This window comes from Kogia breviceps, chromosome 4, assembly GCF_026419965.1.
Source record: "Kogia breviceps isolate mKogBre1 chromosome 4, mKogBre1 haplotype 1, whole genome shotgun sequence".
Taxonomy (NCBI): domain Eukaryota; kingdom Metazoa; phylum Chordata; class Mammalia; order Artiodactyla; family Physeteridae; genus Kogia; species Kogia breviceps.
Window position 1 is genome coordinate 167,147,877 of NC_081313.1, and position 17,166 is coordinate 167,165,042.

Genomic DNA, 17,166 nt, shown 5'->3' on the forward strand with positions numbered 1-17,166 from the left:
CTGGCCACCCCGTGCAGGGTCTGGGTACGGCCAGCTCTGCCCAGCCTCTCACTGGCTCCCAGCTCCCCCACTGCTCTCTCAGGTCTTGGGGGTTTTACCCCGAGGCTTGGGGGAAAGGAAACCAATTCTCCTACTTAGTTTTTTCCAGTTCCCTTTCTCTGGGTCTTCTGTGTCCCTCTTTGTATGTGTCTTTCTGGCTCTCTGTCTGCCTCTTGGTCTTTCCCTGTCGTTTCCTACCCTTCAAACCAAAAGTCTTTAAAGTGAGGCTGTGGATTGCCCTCAGGGAAGCCCAGCTAGGGAATCACACTGGAGTCAGTCAATCAATCCATCCATCAAAGTCATTTCTTTTTTCTCTGCCATGGCTGACCTGCCTGATGTCTGTCCTGCTCTGCTCACCTCTGTCTGAATCTCTCTGTCTCAGGCTAGCTCCAGAGTTACTCTGCCTGTGTTCAAATCCTGGTCCTACTGCGTGACTCTGGCAAGTAACTTAACTGCTCAGGGGCTCAGTTTCTTCATCTGTAAAATGGGTGTAATAGTTCCTACCTCATGGGGTTGTTGTGAGGATCTCATGAGACATTCCACATTCAGACTCCAAGCACAGTGCCTGACAGATGGTAAATGCTCAAATAAGTATTAGCAGTTTTTGTTTTGTTTTGTTTTTTTAATTGTCATTGTTACTCCATGCATTTAAGAGAAATGGAGAAAAGAAGACAGCAAGAGTTCTTATTGAAAGGGCTTTCTTTCTGGCTCCTTTCTCTTCCACTTTCTCTTTTTCCTTTTCTGCTTTCCTCTCTCAGTGCTGGAGAAGGGATTGGGTCCTTTGAGCTCCTGGCCCCCAGCCATGGGCAGGCTCTGGGCTCTTGCTCTGTGCTGGGCCCTGGTAAGACTGACTCTGTGGACTTTGCCTTCAGGGGAGCTGGGTTGTGGGACCCCCCCGCCATCCTGCACTCACTCACCCTCTGGTGCGTACAGCCTTTCCTTCTAGTCAAAACCAGATCTGAAGTCATTTCATGCTTCTCTGGCTGCGGACTGAACCCAGACTTGGGTGTTCCTATGGGCTCCCCCATCTCCCAGAATCAGCTCGAAGGTATTTTCCTCAGGGTGACCGTTGGCACCCCTTCCTCCCTCAAGGTCATTTGGAAGTGGAGCTGAGGAGGGATGGGCCCCAACCTTTGGCTCTTTGGGCATCCCAACCCACAGACCTCTGCCCCAAGAAGGTGAGGTCAAGCAAAACCCTTCTCTGCCTTCCTTTGGTGTTCGTTCACTCACTAACTCCCCCAGGAAAAGGACTGGCATGGAGGAGAAGTGACCGGTGGGGGAGACAGGCTAAGACCCAGACTTCTGTGTTAGCCTGCCTGGATTTGAATCCTGCCCGCGTTTTAACTCCATCCCTGTCTGACCTTGGGACTCAATTTTCTCACCTGTAAAATGGGGATAATAAAAAAATAGCTCTAATCTCCTGGGATTGTTGTAAGGATGGGTGGGTAGGAGCTCAGAGTTCTAGTGAATGGCAGGAGTAACACGGTGGGTGGGGGTGGGGAGGTAGAGGGAAGAATTGCTAAGGGCATTGACCTGCAATCAGAGAGTTGGTCTGAACTTCTACCCTGCTTTTACTACCTGTGTACCATTAGGTAAGTCCCTTTACCTCCCTGAATCTCATTTGCCTTAACTTTTAAATAGCTTTATTCATACCTACCTCACCAAGCCCTTTATGCACTTACTAAAATTTACTTATTGGTCATTTGCTGTGAGCCAGGTATGGGCTAGGTGCTGGAAACCACAGTGGTGAATGAGGCAGTTAAGGGCCTGCCTTCATGGAGCTTCCCTTCCAGTGGATAGAGACAGACAATAGAAAAGGTAGCAAATAAAACAACTTGGAGAAGAGCTCTGAGGAAAATGGAGCAGGGGGTGGCTAGAGCTGAACTGGGGGGATAGTACGACATTGGACAGCGTGGCCAGGGAAGGCCTCTCTGAGGAGGTGGCATCTGAGCTGAGATGTCAGCCTAGGAAGCGAGAAGCCGCTATGGGAAGCTCTGGGCAGAGCAATCTACAGGCAGAGGAAAAGTGCAAAGGCCCTGAGGTGGGAGTGTGCTTGGTGTCTTAGAGCAGGAACAGTAAGGAGGCTTGTGTGGCTGGAGGGCTGTGAGGGAGGGAGGGAGGGAGGTGGGGGCAGGCAGCAGGGGCCAGGCCATGTGCCCTTCCGGGTCTCCGTAAAGAGTCTGGATTTTTAGAGGGTTGGAGATCCATAGGAGGCTTTAGCAGGGACGAGGCACAATTAATTTTATATTTTAAAAGGATCCCTCTGGCTGCTGTGTAGAGAAGAGACTGCTGGGGACAAGAGAGGCAGAGAGAGGATGGGGGCATGCCAGGGTGGTGAGGGGCGAGATACTATCCTCAACCCCTCCCGCCTGGCCTGGGACAGATGCGAGAATGGAACTGAGCAGAGATGAGGTTCCTAGCTCCTGAGAGCTGCATCTTGGGGGCTTGGGGCTTGAGTCAAGGGAAGGGGGAGCGTGATGCTGAGGACCAGGCAGGCTCTGGGGCAAACCTGGTCTGAGCGGGCGGAGTCTCTCTTTCTGCCTTTCTGAGAAATGCTGCTGCTATTACTCCCCAAAGACTTTACATAATCCTGGCCCGACTCGCTCCTCATTATGTCATGTGCTGAGTGGAGTCTAGGTCACTCCATGGCTTGTTGCAGTCGGGGAAGAACAGACTTCTGGCTCCCTGGGCACAGAGGCAGGTGCAGACCCTGCCCTCGCTGGGGTGAGGGTGACTGGCTTGCAGGGGTGGAGGTGCAGTCCAGCCCCAGCCCCAGGCCCTATGGATGGCTTAGGCAGAGGCCAGGGCTTCCTGAGATGGGCTCTGGTTAATGAGAGATGGGGGTTGTGCTTTGAGCCAAGTCTCCCCAGAGCTGGGGGCCCTCCTCTGGGACCCAGGCCCCAGCAGGAAGAGCCAGGCAGACCTGACGTCAGCCCTTCCTGCTGGGTTGCTTCTCTGAACCTCAGTTTCCTACACTGTAAAAAGGGGACAAAGGTACCCAACCTCGTGGGGATATGTGACTTTAGCAGGCTCACACGGGAGCCAGATCCAGCGTGTAGTAGGAGCTCTTCTGAGGACGGAGGTCCAGGCATGTGCTGGGGGAGGGCAGACAGAGCAGTTTTCCCCTCGGACTCACTTGGGGTTGCCTGGGTCCCAGCCCTGTGGCCTCACCCTCTTCTTAGAGTTTCCCATGCCTGCCCCTCTCCAATGCCAGAGACATTCAGAATAGGGTCAAGCCCCATTCCCACTGCATGGGTAAGGAAACTGGGGCTCAGAGGGGTGTGTGGCTTACTCAATTGCCACCCCCAGGATGGCAATTCCAGAAATGGAATCAGACCCCATGAATCCCAGTCTAAGGCATTTTCTGATGCACTCACAGTGTGGGGTGCCTGTGACCCTGGAGGATGCTGAGGAAGTTCAGGACAGAGGGCACACCTTGGGGAGGCAAGTTCTGCTCCACCTCTGCCCTTTTACACACATCTGATTTTTTTTCCACTACTTTTTTTTTTTTTTCTGGGAAAACAGTTTTGTTTTGCAGTTATTAGCAAACTTAAACAATAGTTACTGAGTTTCCCCTACCCAGCCTCTGAGAACAGGGTGCTAGGCTCTTTACAGCATCGTTTTATATAATCCTCACCATAACTGTTGAAGATTGGAGACGACTATGCCCATTTTACAGATGAAGAAACTGAGGCCCAAGGTCATACAGTGGCAAGTGGGGCCAGGGATTCATATCCATATCTGTGCATTTCAAAGCTCTCACCTATCCCCTTACACATGCTACCTTCGTCAGAAGCTCCTAGAGTTGGGGACCCTCCTGAACCCCCAACAACCCCCATCCCGTGTGGGGCCTGAGCTTTGTGAGGGGCTAGAGAAAGCACGCCCCAGAGCTGCTGTGATGTTAGGCCCTTGGTTCCCAGGGACCAAGCTAAGAGGAGAGTTAATGGGGAATTTGAGTTAAGGGGAACAGGGAACATAAAGGGCTTGTAACCCCCTATCTCAGTGTTGGTGAATTTTCTCAACTCAGTGGTTTACTAGGGATGGGGGAAGGTGGAGAGAAGAATGTGTCCCCCACCCTTGTTCCTAGAATTACGAAATTCTTGTTAGATCTTTAAATTTTATGTAAATTCTTCTTGTTTTCCTTGGAAAGGTGGGTATCATGTTTTAATTAGTAGTGGTGTCAAAGGAAGGCTAGATTAATTATTGGAAATCCTGAGCTCCAGATGGTTTTAATTTTCACAGCAGGGCACCAGGGTATATATTAAAAAATTTTTTTGATTAAAATCATACCTAGTGTATTTTAGGGGCACTGAGGTACACTCTTTGTGGCTCCAAGGATACTGTATTTAGGGCTATGATTTTTGTTATTGAGAAGCAAGTCCCTTGTCACTGAAATAAAAATTTTGTGGGTGAGGGAGGGGCAGGTGCTGGGAAGCAAAGAGTCAGGGGAGGGAGGGTGAGAAGGGGGGGGCGTCATAGGCAGAGAAGGGGGTGGTGGCGGTGGGAAATCCAGGCACAGGGATTCACGTTCAGAGAGGACACATAACCTGCCAAAGTCACACAGCAACTTACCGGGGAGAAAATGTGGACTGACAGAGGGACAGGGAGGGGTCTCCCAGTAATGCCTAATCAAGAGCCAGTCACCCTTTGGCCACTTGATGTCCTTGTTTAGTCAGGCCTTTGGGGATCAGCTCTGGACACCCCCCATCCCGAGGGAGGCTCTGTGGAGCATAGATGGTTTAGCATGGGGCCTCCCACTCCTGACCAGGGGGTATTGGGTCCTGGTTGACCCTTCTGGGCTCCTGGGAGGTAGTTATTCTTCAGCCTTGGTGGCCTTGATTGAGGAAGGTGAAATATTATGCAGATAGCCTCCTTTCCCCAGGGACTCAAAACCCCCCTCCCTGACCCTTCCCCACTTCAGGTGGCCAGGGCACTCCCTCACCCATATCCCCAGAGGGGAGGGGACTCTCCTGATGTTGTTTTCCCTGGAGGAAGGGGCCTGTGACCTAAATTTTGGAGGAAGCAGCTTGGCATTCCACAAGGCAAGGGGTGTGTGTGTGTGTGTGTGTGTGTGTGTGTGTGTGTGTGTGTGGTGTGCATGCCTGTGTGAGCTCACGTGCCTCTGAATGTCTGACCCCTTAGTCCAGAGACTGCTGCTTTTCTGGGGTTATTTGTGTGGCTGTCTGTCCTGTCTTGGGGAAGGGTGTTGGCGGGGGAGGAGAAGGCACACTGATCTTCAGCCACAAGGGGCGATCTGGGTCCCAAGTGGAGTCAGGAGAGGCTGGGAGTCGGGGAACAGGTGTCAGACAGCTTCTCTCCCTGCCTAAGGGGCAGGGTGCTCCCGAGAGACCTGTCAGAGGCATCCCCCATGCCTGATTTCGGGGGCAATGGGAGGTCCAGGGACAGGGTCAGGGATCGTGTCGCTGAGTCTTTAGGCCAACCATTGCCCCTGGTAAAAAAATGTGTCTTGTTCTCCTTCTGCCTTCCGAAGCCCAGCTCCTAGTGGAGACAGATACCTTCGGTAGTCAAGTCCGGATCAAGGGCAAGGAGACGGAATTCTACCTGTGTATGAACCGGAAAGGCAAGCTTGTGGGGAAGGTAAGTGATGGTCTAGATTGGGTGGGTCCCCTGGCAGCTCTGGGTAGCTGGAACAGTGCACCCAGGGCCCTATCAGCCCTGGATGGAAGGAAAACAGGCCCCATGAATATGTGTGTGTGTGTGTGTGTGTGTGTGTGTGTGTGTGTGTGTGTGTGTGTGTGTGTGTGAGAGAGAGAGAGAGAGAGAGAGAGAGAGAGAGAGAGAGAGAGAGAGAGAGAGAGAGAGAGAGATTCCCCCGCACCTGCAGCCTGCCAGGCCGAGGTATCTGTGGCTGTGACTTTGGTGAGCACGCAGGGCCCTGATCTCTCCTGGTGGATGTGGAGCTCTGGCTTGCTTGGTAGTGGGAGAATCCTCGAGGGGTTCTGAGGCACCCTGCCTGAATGTACCTGATGTCTGGGAACAGGGAACCATTAGGCCAAAGGCAGGGGCTGCAGCATTGTTTTAACAATCACCAGGAGTTTACGACTCCTCAAAGCAGCGCCTCTGGAACCCAGCAGCCTCGTCAGCTCTGGGCCTCATGATTCTAGCATTTCAGGAAGATTTTATTACTTTGGAATAGGCAAGAGAGCTGCATGTAACAAATTAGGGCAGGGGTGGGGTGTGGACCCACATGCCAGGGGTTCTGAGCCTCCACTGATGCTGCGTTTTGATGCTGCCCCTCTTTTTCCTAGTGTCTGTTTGTGAAGTTCATACACTTGCTTCCTTTGGATGTTCCAGTGGAAAGCATTACTGGTGGTAGCTCTATAGTGGCATGCTCCATGTTCCCTTCTCTCTGCAGGGACCCGACTCACCCCCTATCCAACTTGTATAATGGAGGCGGCTGTGGCTTCTGCTGGACAGGTGGAGTGGGGGGTGGAGGGTAGACCCAGATTCCAAGGAGGATGGCTTCTTCTACTTGGCGGCAAGACCTTGGGTGATGATTTGCATTTATTACACCTTGTTGGGGGGAAGGAAGCATGACCTCAACTCCTGTTTAAGTCATGGTTTTGACTTCCTGAATCCCTCAATTCTTATCCATCTCCCCTCCCCCATTCCCAAGTGCCTGTAGAGAAGGTAACAGGTCAGGGACCTGGTACCTGGCTGGACAGAGCCAGGGTATTGTTGCTAATTATTTGTTAGTAATAACGGTACCAATAGCCTCTGTTAATTGAGCACCTGCTTTCTGCTGGGCACCGAGCAAAAGTGCTCCAAAATAATCTCAAGAGGTTGGTACCGCCACCATCCCCATTTCACAGATGAGAAAGCTGAGGCTTGGCCACATACGGGCACTTGTCCCAGGTCCCACGCTTCAAAGCCCGGTTTGGAAGGCAAAGGAATCCAGCGGCACTGCCCACACCGACTGGAGCTTCTCAAAGAGCAAAATAATAGTAATCCGTGTAGCGCGGCCCCGGGATGCCAAGGAGTGGTTTTAATTAGTGATTCACTTTCCGCGTCCCGAGGCCGGCCCGACGGCCAGCGAGGGGGTCCGGGGCAGGGGCGGCGGGCAGGCCGGGCGCCGGGTGCCCTGGCCTGGCCGTGCGTTTCCTGTGGCGGCGCGGCAAAGCACCGCGTCAGGCGCTTTGTTCTCCTGCCCGCCTGGGCTGCCTCCCAAGGCCCAACCTGCTTGCAGTTGTGGGCTCGGCTTTCTCCCCCCAACCTTTTTTTTTTTTTTTTTTTTTTTTTTCTGTTTAAAGCAGGGGACGCGCTGCAGCCCGCCCTGCCCAGTGCCTGCGCGCCCCTCCCTCCCCGTCTACGCGGTTCCCGGCATCTTGACCCCAGGAGGGCCGTCTTGGGGTCAAAAGAACAGCCCCGTCCCTTCGGGCCGCTCCCCGCCGCCGGCCGCCCTCCGCCCGCCCGCCGGCTGGCCGCTGAGTCACCGCTTCCACAGGAGCCGGCTCCGATTTCCTGCCCCCTCGCCCTCTCTCCCGTCATTAATATTGGGGATGGTTCAGCTGGCGGCGAGGCTCCGCGTAGCCCAGGGAGGCTCGCCCCCGCCCGCCCCCTCCCGCCCCCTCCTCTCCCCTCCCGCCCCCTCCTCTCCCCTCCCCTCGCTCCGCCCCGCTTGCTGCAGCTCCCCCCATCATCCCTTTCCGGTCTTCTGGGCTGACCTGGAAGGCTCCAGTGGCGCCCCACCAACCCATCGCACCCTAGTCCCCCTATCCTGACTTTGCCCTGGGCAGGTCCCCCTGTTGGCCTCTGCCTAGCCCAGCGCCCCTCACTCTCTCTGGCTCCTGCAGCTGGAAGCCCAGGCCCTTGGGTTGCTGTTCCATCACAGATGCCCCAGCCAGTCAGACCCCGGTCCTGGAATTACTCTTGATAGCTGGTGTGTCTGCTCCTTCCCTAACTCCTGCCTCTGTTCTGGCCTCATACCTTCTCGGGAATAATGTTCCTCAGGGGCCTCAGGCTCCACCTCCAGGCCTTTCCCCCGTGCCCACCCTCAGCTTTCTAAAGCACAAAAGGGATCAGGTCTTCCCCACCCTCTGCCCCCAGCTTCAACTCAGAACCAGCCCCTGGGTCCTCACCATCTACCCAAGAAAGGCTACACTCCTTGGGGAGAGCTTCCCTGCCCTCATGGTCCTCATGTCACGGACACATGGAACTGCCAGCCTCTACTCCCTGATGGGGCCTTCAGGCTTTGTGCATGCTGTACCCTCTGCCAGGACTGCCCTTCCCTTGACCATCCGCCCGAGTCCTGGCTTATCCTGCCATAGCCTCTGGCTTCACTGACTGCTCAGTCAGCACACCCGCCCTGGAGCCCATAGCCCGTCACACAGCCACCTCTCTCCTGTCTGCTAACCTGGGTTGTCACTGTCTGTCTTCGTGCCTGCATCCCCCACTGCATCCAATTGTGGATCCATCCGTCATGCTTCTTGTACCTGCCCAAAGGGGTACAGGGGCACCAAAGAAATAGAAATGTGGGTGCTTGATTTCTGAGGATTGACTCTTAACCTACAGCCAGAATTAGCCACAGGAAGCCCAGGAATCCAAGTGCCCTGACCTCACTGAGCCTCAGTGTCCTCACCTGTAAAATGGGAAGATAATGCTGGCACTTAGTGGCACTTACTTGTTAAACATAAGTTACCTTCCTCTTTGAAGCCAGGTCCTTCACCTGTGGGAATCCTTGACCTCAGCTTAGGCTCTGGCTCCTTTGGCTCAACAGGATAGCTTCCTTGGATGGTCTTGACCCTGGGTGTCAATCTTCTACATATCTGGCCACAGCTGGACACATCTGCTGAGCCCCCAGCAGAGCCTTTGCCAATGTTTCAGACCCTTGGCTGTGCTACTCCCTCTGCTGCATTGTAACCATCATATGCCAGAGCTCTTCTCCTGAGCCCCTGAGAGAGAAGTAGCCCCGCTTCTCCTTGCCACCTCTCTGGACCCCGCGTCCACCTGACCTAGGAGATAGCACTTCCTTTCATTCCATAAAGAGTTGTTGAGTGTCAAACACTATGTACTAGGCAGTTTTTCCCCATTTGTTGAGATTCAACCCAGATGGATTTTTCTCATCTGCCCCCTCCTGTGTGATTACTGGTATGTCCTCTTTGAGGGCAACATAGGGCCCCAGACCCTTTCAGGGCAGAGGGTACCCTGCCTACCACTGTATCTTTGTGAAGACTGCTTTGGTTGGAAGTGACTGAAACCCAATTCAAAATGCCTTTAAGCAAAAAAGGACTTTTTTGCCTATGTAACTAAAAACGTCTAGGGGGTAGTTCTGGTTTCAAGGAAGACTAGATCTAGGGGCCATATGATGTGATCAGGATTCAGTCTTCAGGTCAAATAGAAGGAATAGGACTCCAGTTTGGAAAGAAGGAGGCTGGAGGTGATAGAGGGGGAGAGATGATCAAATTCTACTAAATCACCAAGGTTCTGGGATGGGCTATTCACTTACTCTCTAAATATTGATGATCTGCCTTGCCTGAACTGATTGAGTCAGCATTTTCAGGGATGAGGCCCATGCATATGTGTTTTTTTAAATCTCTGCACGCCATAAGCAGGGTTATAGAGGTAGTCAGCAGAGGTGAGGGTCAAGCCCCGGGACAGCCTACTGTTAGCTTCTTATCCACTGGGTCTGAGTTCATGGTGGGGAACTTGTGACCATCATAGGCCCCATAGCTCCTCCCAAGGGGCTCCTGACCTCTGGAGTGTCGAGAATCTCAGCCTGAAGCCCAGATCCTCAACTCAGACGTGGATGAGCACGTGTGCCAGGCAGTGTGCTGGCCCTTGAACCTCCGAGTTCTTGCTTCATGCCCACGGTGGCTCTGTGGGCCTGGGGGAGGGGAGGTGTTCTGATGGGCAGAGCCCACTCTTCCATACCCTTCCTCCTCATGGACCTGTCTGACGCTAGACAGCAGAGACGCGAGCTGCACGTGGCAAACACAGGTTCAAATCCTGGCTCTGCCACTTAACAAGCTCCGTGACCTTGGGAAAGCCATTTTTGCCTCTTTGAACTGTTTTCTTCTACCAGGTAGAGTCTACCTTAGCAAGTTGAGAGGATTAAATGAGACAATGCAATGCATGTGGAAATGTCTGGCCTGTAGTTGGCAATCAATAAATTCTCAATGACTGAGTGAATGGATGAGGAGGGAGACCAAGGCTGGCAGGCAGAGAGCTCCAGCCCCCTGCTCACTCTTCTCAGCACATCCCCCAGAGGAGGGGCCTCTCATAGCTCGTGACTGTCTCTGGGACATTAGTAAGGGATCCAGGAGGCAGAATCCATTTTCTTTTGGAGGAAAAGCCATTCATGTGTCAACCCCACCATTTCTATCCCAGCAGAACTCTCATCCATTTAACCACAAATGCTCTGGGCACCCCTGTCTTGGGCTAAGATTTGTGCTGAGCCAGGAGAGCAAGTGAGAAGCAGTCCTGACCTCCTGAAGCTCTTGGGCTGACGAAGAGACAGGCAGATACAGAATTGCTCTGTTGGGGGGCGGCGGGAGAAGGAATGGGTGTCGAGGGGTTTCGGAAGATGGAGTATGTGAGTTCAGTAAAGCCTGGTGCTTAAGTGGAGTCTTGAAGGAAGAGAAGGAAATACCCAGGGAGCTAGATGGCAGTCAGGGAAGGCTTCCCAGGGGAGGTGGTTACTGAAATGAGCTTTGAAGGTTGAAAGCAGTTTTCCAGGCAGATGCTCTAGGGTGGGGAAACAGCCGTGGTGTAGCCTTTATTCAGTTTGCTCTGACTGTTCCATCGGAGCCAGCCAAGGGACCTGGACTCAGGTTGGAAAGGCAGCTTCCAGAATTATTCATGGGGGGCTCAGAGCCCAGAGACCACTCCTTCCTATCAGCCTTGCACATATGCCTGGCTTCCCTCACAATAGTCCCTCACTCCTCACCCAGCCCCTAATGTCCTCTGGGTCCTCTGTGTGTCTCCCAGGCGCCGCCCCCCCCCCCAACACACACCCCCGCCCACTCTGCAGCCTCCTCAGAAGATCTCTCCTCCAGAGAACGTTTTCTTACCCTGCCTGTCCCGTTCTGCGAAGTTCAGCACTTTGTCTGCAGGGCCCAAGCTTGCCCTCTGCTCAAAGGTGAACGTTCCTGGAAGCTCCGGCCCGTTTTCCACTTCAAACAAAAGGCTGGAACTCGCACCTCAGTCTCCACGCACAGCCAGACCGCTGGGCTTCCAACTTGGCTGGGCAACCGTCTGTAACGAGGAGTGGGCCCGGCCTAAATTTGGAGATGTTAGCTGGAAACTCGAGTGCTGCTAATTCAGGCCTTCCAACTTTGTGTGTTTCCCACTCTTCCACATAGAGCAATTCGACTTTCTCAAGGAGGAGATTCAAAGCCTGCTTTGCACCACTCTTTGTCCAGATCCAAGGAGGGAGGCCAGACTGTCCGAACCACCTGCTCTTCAGGAATAATTTAACAGATTCCTACTGTGTGCCAGGCTCGTTTATAAGCGTCATTCCTCATAACATCTCTATGGCGCAGGAGTCGTTTTCCCTGTTTGATCCAGGCGAGAAATCCAAAGTTTAGAGTGGAATTAACTAGCCTGAGGTCACATAAGGAAGTGTTAGAGTTGATTCAACTTCTGACTCTGAATCGAGTGCTCCTTGCTTAGCATAGTCTTCCAGGGAGCTCACCTGGGACCCTGAAATCTCAGAACCACGGCTACGGGCTTTGCAGTTCGGCCGTGCCCAAACTCGTATTTTTAGAGGCTCCCACCACTCTTCACGCCAAACATTAAGATGTACCGCATCCCACATGTAATGGAATTTATATTTAACTATATAACAGTGGAGTTGATTGGCAGTTGAGTAGCTGGCTTCATCTCAGGTTTAGTGCACATTCGTTGGGACTCCTTTCTGTTGCATGTGGTAGGACACAGTCTCAACTGTTTGAAAGGACGTGAGATATTATTAGCCCACATAACAGTGAGGTACCTTGAACTTCAGATGCAGCTCGGTCCAGAAGCTGAAAGATGTGAGGAGGACTCGGTTTCTGTCATTCTCTTCCCCTTGGCCTTCCTTGCTCCAAGCTGGCTTTGTCGTCAGACAGAATTTCCCCTCATGGTGGTACAATGGCTGCTTTCGCTTCAGCATTACATGTTTCCCAAGTGTAAATCGGCCTGTGATTTGGGGGATTACGTACACAGGGGTCTTCAAGGAATGCTGACTGGATGGCTCAGGCCGCATGCTGTGCTCTGAACCAGTCATGGGAAATAATGTTTTGATTGGTCAGGTCTAGGTCTCTTGTTCTAGTAGAGCTGAGGTGGAAGCCCCTGGTTACAGGGTGGAGAGTGGAAGAGATGGATCTCTGAGTGGTAATGGGAGGATGTTACCTAACTGGTGAGTAGGGAAGGATGCAGGGGCTAGTATGACAGATCCACTCCATAGATCCAGGGAGTGAAATTGCTGAGGCCAAAGCTTGGGTCAGGCCCTCTCTACTCCACTACCCCAAGCCTTGGCCACCTGCGCATGCCCTCTCTACATAGCTCTGTCCCTTGTGCCTCTGCCCTCCCCCTTCTCACCTCCTCCTCTCTATTCCTGCAGCCCGATGGCACCAGCAAAGAGTGTGTGTTCATCGAGAAGGTCCTGGAGAACAACTACACAGCCCTGATGTCGGCCAAGTACTCTGGCTGGTACGTGGGCTTCACCAAGAAGGGGCGGCCACGGAAGGGCCCCAAGACCCGGGAGAACCAGCAGGACGTCCACTTCATGAAGCGCTACCCCAAGGGACAGGCAGAGCTGCAGAAGCCCTTCAAGTACACCACAGTGACCAAGCGGTCCCGGCGGATCCGCCCCACACACCCCGGCTAGGCTGGCCCCGCTGTGGCCCCGCCAGGCTTCCCCAGCCCACACTCACACTCACAGAGAACTGCAATCAGAGGAATATTTTTACATGAAAAATAAGGAAGAATTTCTATTTTTGTATATTGTGTTTAAAAGAAGACAAAAAACTGAACCAAAATTCTTGGGGGAGGGGAGCGATGAGGATTTTATTGTTGACTTGAAACTCCCTATGACAGAAGACTCACACCAAGGGACTGTTGTCAACACACAGGTGCTTGTGTCTCTCTAGGAACAGACACCTCTAAACTTGTCCCCAGAGGAGGACTTGAATGAGGAAAACGACACTCTGAGAAACCAAAGTCCTTTTTCCCAAAGGTTCTGAAAGCAAAAAAAAAAAAAAAGAAAAAGAAAAAAAAAAGAAAAAAGAAAGAAAGACAAAAAAAAGATTAAAAAAGCAAAAAAAACAAAAAAGAGAGAGAAAAACAAAGAGAAAGTAGTATCCCCTCACCCCCAACATACTCCCTTCCCCCTCTTTCCCAATCCCCGGTCCCTGCCCCAAACTCCAACAAAAATCGCTCTCTGGTTTGCAGTCATTTATTTATTGTCTGCTGCAAGCTGCCCCGAGACACCGCGCAGGGAAGGTGTGCCCCTCGGAATTCTCGGCGCCTCGACTTCCGACGACAGACGGCCTCGTCCAATCATGGTGACCCTACATTGTTCACAGTTCTGGAGGATGCTGCTATCAACCTTCCATGACTCACGTGACCTAGTACACCAATGAATAAGGGAATATTTTAAAACCAGCTATATTATATATATTATATATATATAAGCTATTTATTTCACCTCTCTGTATATTGCAGTTTCATGAACCAAGTATTACTGCCTCAACAATTAAAAACAATCGACAAATTATTTAAAAAACCATGAGGCGAGTGGTGGCCGGGGGCAGGGCTCAGGTGCCCTTTGTGTTTCATTCTTCTCAGTCTGAGGTCATTGGGCTGAGAGCTGGGGCCTAGCTTATTCATTCATTCATTCATTCATTCGACATGGGCTATGCTCCAGGCACTGTTGTAGGCACTGAGAATGCAGCCTTAAACAAAGCAGATGGAAACCCTTGCCTCCAGAAAGATTAAATTCTAGTGAGTCATGATTCAGTGGTTTACTCAGTCATATGTTCACATACATGTGCTCTCACATACATTTACTCTGCACCTCCTATGTTCCAAGGCCTTTCAAAGCCCTGGGGATTTATCAAAGAACACAAGAAAAAAAAAAAATCCCAGCCCGCAGGGAACTTCACTTATAGTACTTCTCTTGATAGCAATGATTCTTTGCTTCTCATTGACTTATTACTGGAATCACTTTTTCAACATATATTTATTTAGCCCTTACTAAATGCCAGGCACTCTTTTAGGTATTGAAAATTCATCAAAGAACAAAATAGACAAAAAAAAAATCATGCTTCATGGAATTTGCAGTCTAGGGATTATTATTATTATTTTGTTTTTGCCGTACGCGGGCCTCTCACTGTTGTGGCCTCTCCTATTGTGGAGCACAGGCTCCGGACGCGCAGGCTCAGCGGCCATGGCTCACGGGCCCAGCTGCTCCGCGGCACACGGGATCTTCCCGGACCGGGGCACGAACGTGTGTCCCCTGCATCGGCAGGCAGACTCGCAACCACTGCGCCACCAGAGAAGCCCCTCTAGGGATTATTGATTGAGTCATTTGTGGAGTCGACACCTGGGTTTTGCCAGGCACAGGCTGAACAAGGCAGTGGTGGTCCCCACTCTCCTTCTGGTGCTGGAGGGGGTCAGAGGGCCCAGGTCAGGAGGCGACCTGGTGTTTCTCTCCTCAGACTCTCACGGGCTGGAGCACGAGGAGTGTGCTTGGCATCGTGAACTTCCAGGGGTCTTTTCTCCTACGTCTTCTTTCCTAGGGCCTGCCCCAGATGTGGAGGTGGAAAGCAGATTGGGCTTGAGGTTGACTGAGGCAAAGGTGCCTCTTATAAGGGTCCTGCTGCTGTCACCTGCCTCCCTTGAAAACGCCGCTTGCCAAGAATGGCCAGAAGAGGTCCCCCGTGAGGCCCTACGGAGAAGGAAGGGGCAGGGCTGGGGGGTGGCGTGGGGGACAGTAGCACCTTCTCTGCGGAGAGCTCCCGGGGACAGGGACGGAGCTTGGCTTCTTCCAAGCTCCCTCTATGACCCACCTCTGAGCTCAGGCCAAGCACAATGCTTTGTTCTGTCTTTCTTTATCCCTGGGCCCCATCCTGCGTCCTGTGTGTCTGCCTCACCCTCCTGCCTGTCACATCACATCTCCTGAGGGCTCTGTGAAGCCCTTTCAGGTACACAATCTCATTGTGATCTCCTGATAACTTGCGAAGAAGGTACTATCATTATCCCCATTTTGTAGATGAGGAAAAGTTCGGCTGCTTCCCCGAGGTCACGGAAAAAGTGGTGGGGCCGGTATCCAAATCCTAGACCCTCTAGGACTGCAGTAGCTGCCACTTGGTGAGTGCTTACTGGGTGTCAGACCCCCTGCTAAGTGCTTCATGTCCAGGCATCCAGCAAACATCCCTTGTGTGGGACAGAGTTTGACAGGTGAACAGACTGGGGCTTAGAGAGATCACTGACATGCCCAAGACCTCAGGGAGCAGGTGACTGAGTTTGAGATCCTTGGTGATAATAATTGTGATTGTGGTTGTCATTTATTGGGCACCTATTATGTGTCAGTTCCTTTCACCCTCTATTATTTTATTGAAACAATAACCCTATGAGATGGCTATATAATATCTTTTGCATTGGAGGTTTCAGAGAAGTGAAATGACCTGCCCAGAGCAATCCAAGCTAGAAAATCGTGGCACCAGAATGCAATCAACCAATCATTCATTCATCTGATAAATATGTATTGTTTACTCTGTGCCAGATGCTGGAGATACCGCCATGAGCTGAGCAGAGCCCTTGCCCTCGTGGAGGTAACGTTCCGTTGGGGAAGATACAGTAAGCCAAATAAATATAAACTATATCAGGTAGTGGTAAATCATAAGGAAAAAGAAAATAGGGTGAGGGGTTAGAGGTGATGGGACTACTATTTTAGAAAGAATGGGCAGGGAAGGCCTCTGGAGGGGGGACCCATGCAAACACTGAGGGGAAGAGCACTCCAGGCAGAGGGAAGAGAGAGTGCTAAGGCCTGGAGGCCCGTCAACGGCATAAGGAGGGACCGGTGGGGCTATTGCAGAATGGACGAGGGAGGCTGAGTTTTGGAGGGGACCAGACTTGAACTTTTTTATTTGGAGTGAGATGGGGAGCCACGTGTGATGTGCCTTACACCTGAAAGGGACTGCTCTGGCTACTGCATGGGGAAGGGTGGGCAGACTCCAGCCTGGGGCTGCCGGAGGCCATAACGACTCTGCCTCACCTACTGCTGCTGCCTCTTCCCCCCAGCACATCCTCAGGCCACCATCCTCATCCCACAGGCTGCTGGCGCCTCCCACACCCAACTCCTCGCTCCCTCTCAGGGGCCATGGGGGCAGTGATGATTTCCTTTCCTTGGCCCTCTAGAACAGTGGTCCCCAACCTTTCTGGCACCAGGGACCGGTTTCATGGAAGACAATTGTTTTCATGGACCAGTGATGGGGTGGGGGTATGGTTTTGGATGATTCAAGTGCATTACATTTATTGTAATTGTACTTTATTTCTATTATTATTACATTGTAATATATATTGAAATAATTATACAACTCACCATAATGTAGGATCAGTGGGAGCCCTGAGCTTGTTTTCCTGCAACTAGATGGGCCCATCTGGGGGTGATGGGAGACAGTGATACCGAAAGTGTGTTGCTTACGTCCAGTCTACTCCGTAAGATGCAGCTTAATTGTCACTTGCCACTCACTGATAGGGTTTTGTTTTTTTTTTAAACATCTTTATTGGAGAATAACTGTTTTACAATAGTGTGCTAGTTTTTCCTTTCAACAAAGTGAATCAGTTATACATATACATATGTTCCCATATCTCTTCCCTCTTGCATCACCCTCCCTCCCACCCTCCCTACTGATAGGGTTTTTTTTTTTTTTTTTGCGGTACGCGGGCCTCTCACTGTTGTGGCCTCTCCCGTTGCGGAGCACAGGCTCCGGACGCGCAGGCTCAGCGGCCACGGCTCACGGGCCCAGCCGCTCCGCGGCATGTGGGATCTTCCCGGACCAGGGCACGAACCCGTGTCCCCTGCATCGGCAGGCGGACCCTCAACCACTGCGCCACCAGGGAAGCCCTGATAGGGTTTTGATATGTCTGCAAGCAATTGATTTATCATGGTCTCTGTGCAGT

The 17,166-nt window shown here is 52.1% G+C and overlaps 1 protein-coding gene across 1 annotated transcript in view; it reads left to right on the plus strand.

The window, feature by feature from the left end:
- Nucleotides 1-13,231, plus strand: part of FGF18 (fibroblast growth factor 18) — a 33,770-nt gene extending 20,539 nt beyond the window's left edge. Inside the window, exons 4-5 of the mRNA XM_059059850.2 lie at nucleotides 5,531-5,637; nucleotides 12,602-13,231. Coding sequence (XP_058915833.1) covers nucleotides 5,531-5,637; nucleotides 12,602-12,868 — 374 coding nt within the window. The 3' untranslated portion in view covers nucleotides 12,869-13,231. The remainder of the gene's footprint in view (nucleotides 1-5,530; nucleotides 5,638-12,601) is intronic.
- The last annotated feature ends 3,935 nt before the right edge of the window (nucleotides 13,232-17,166 follow it).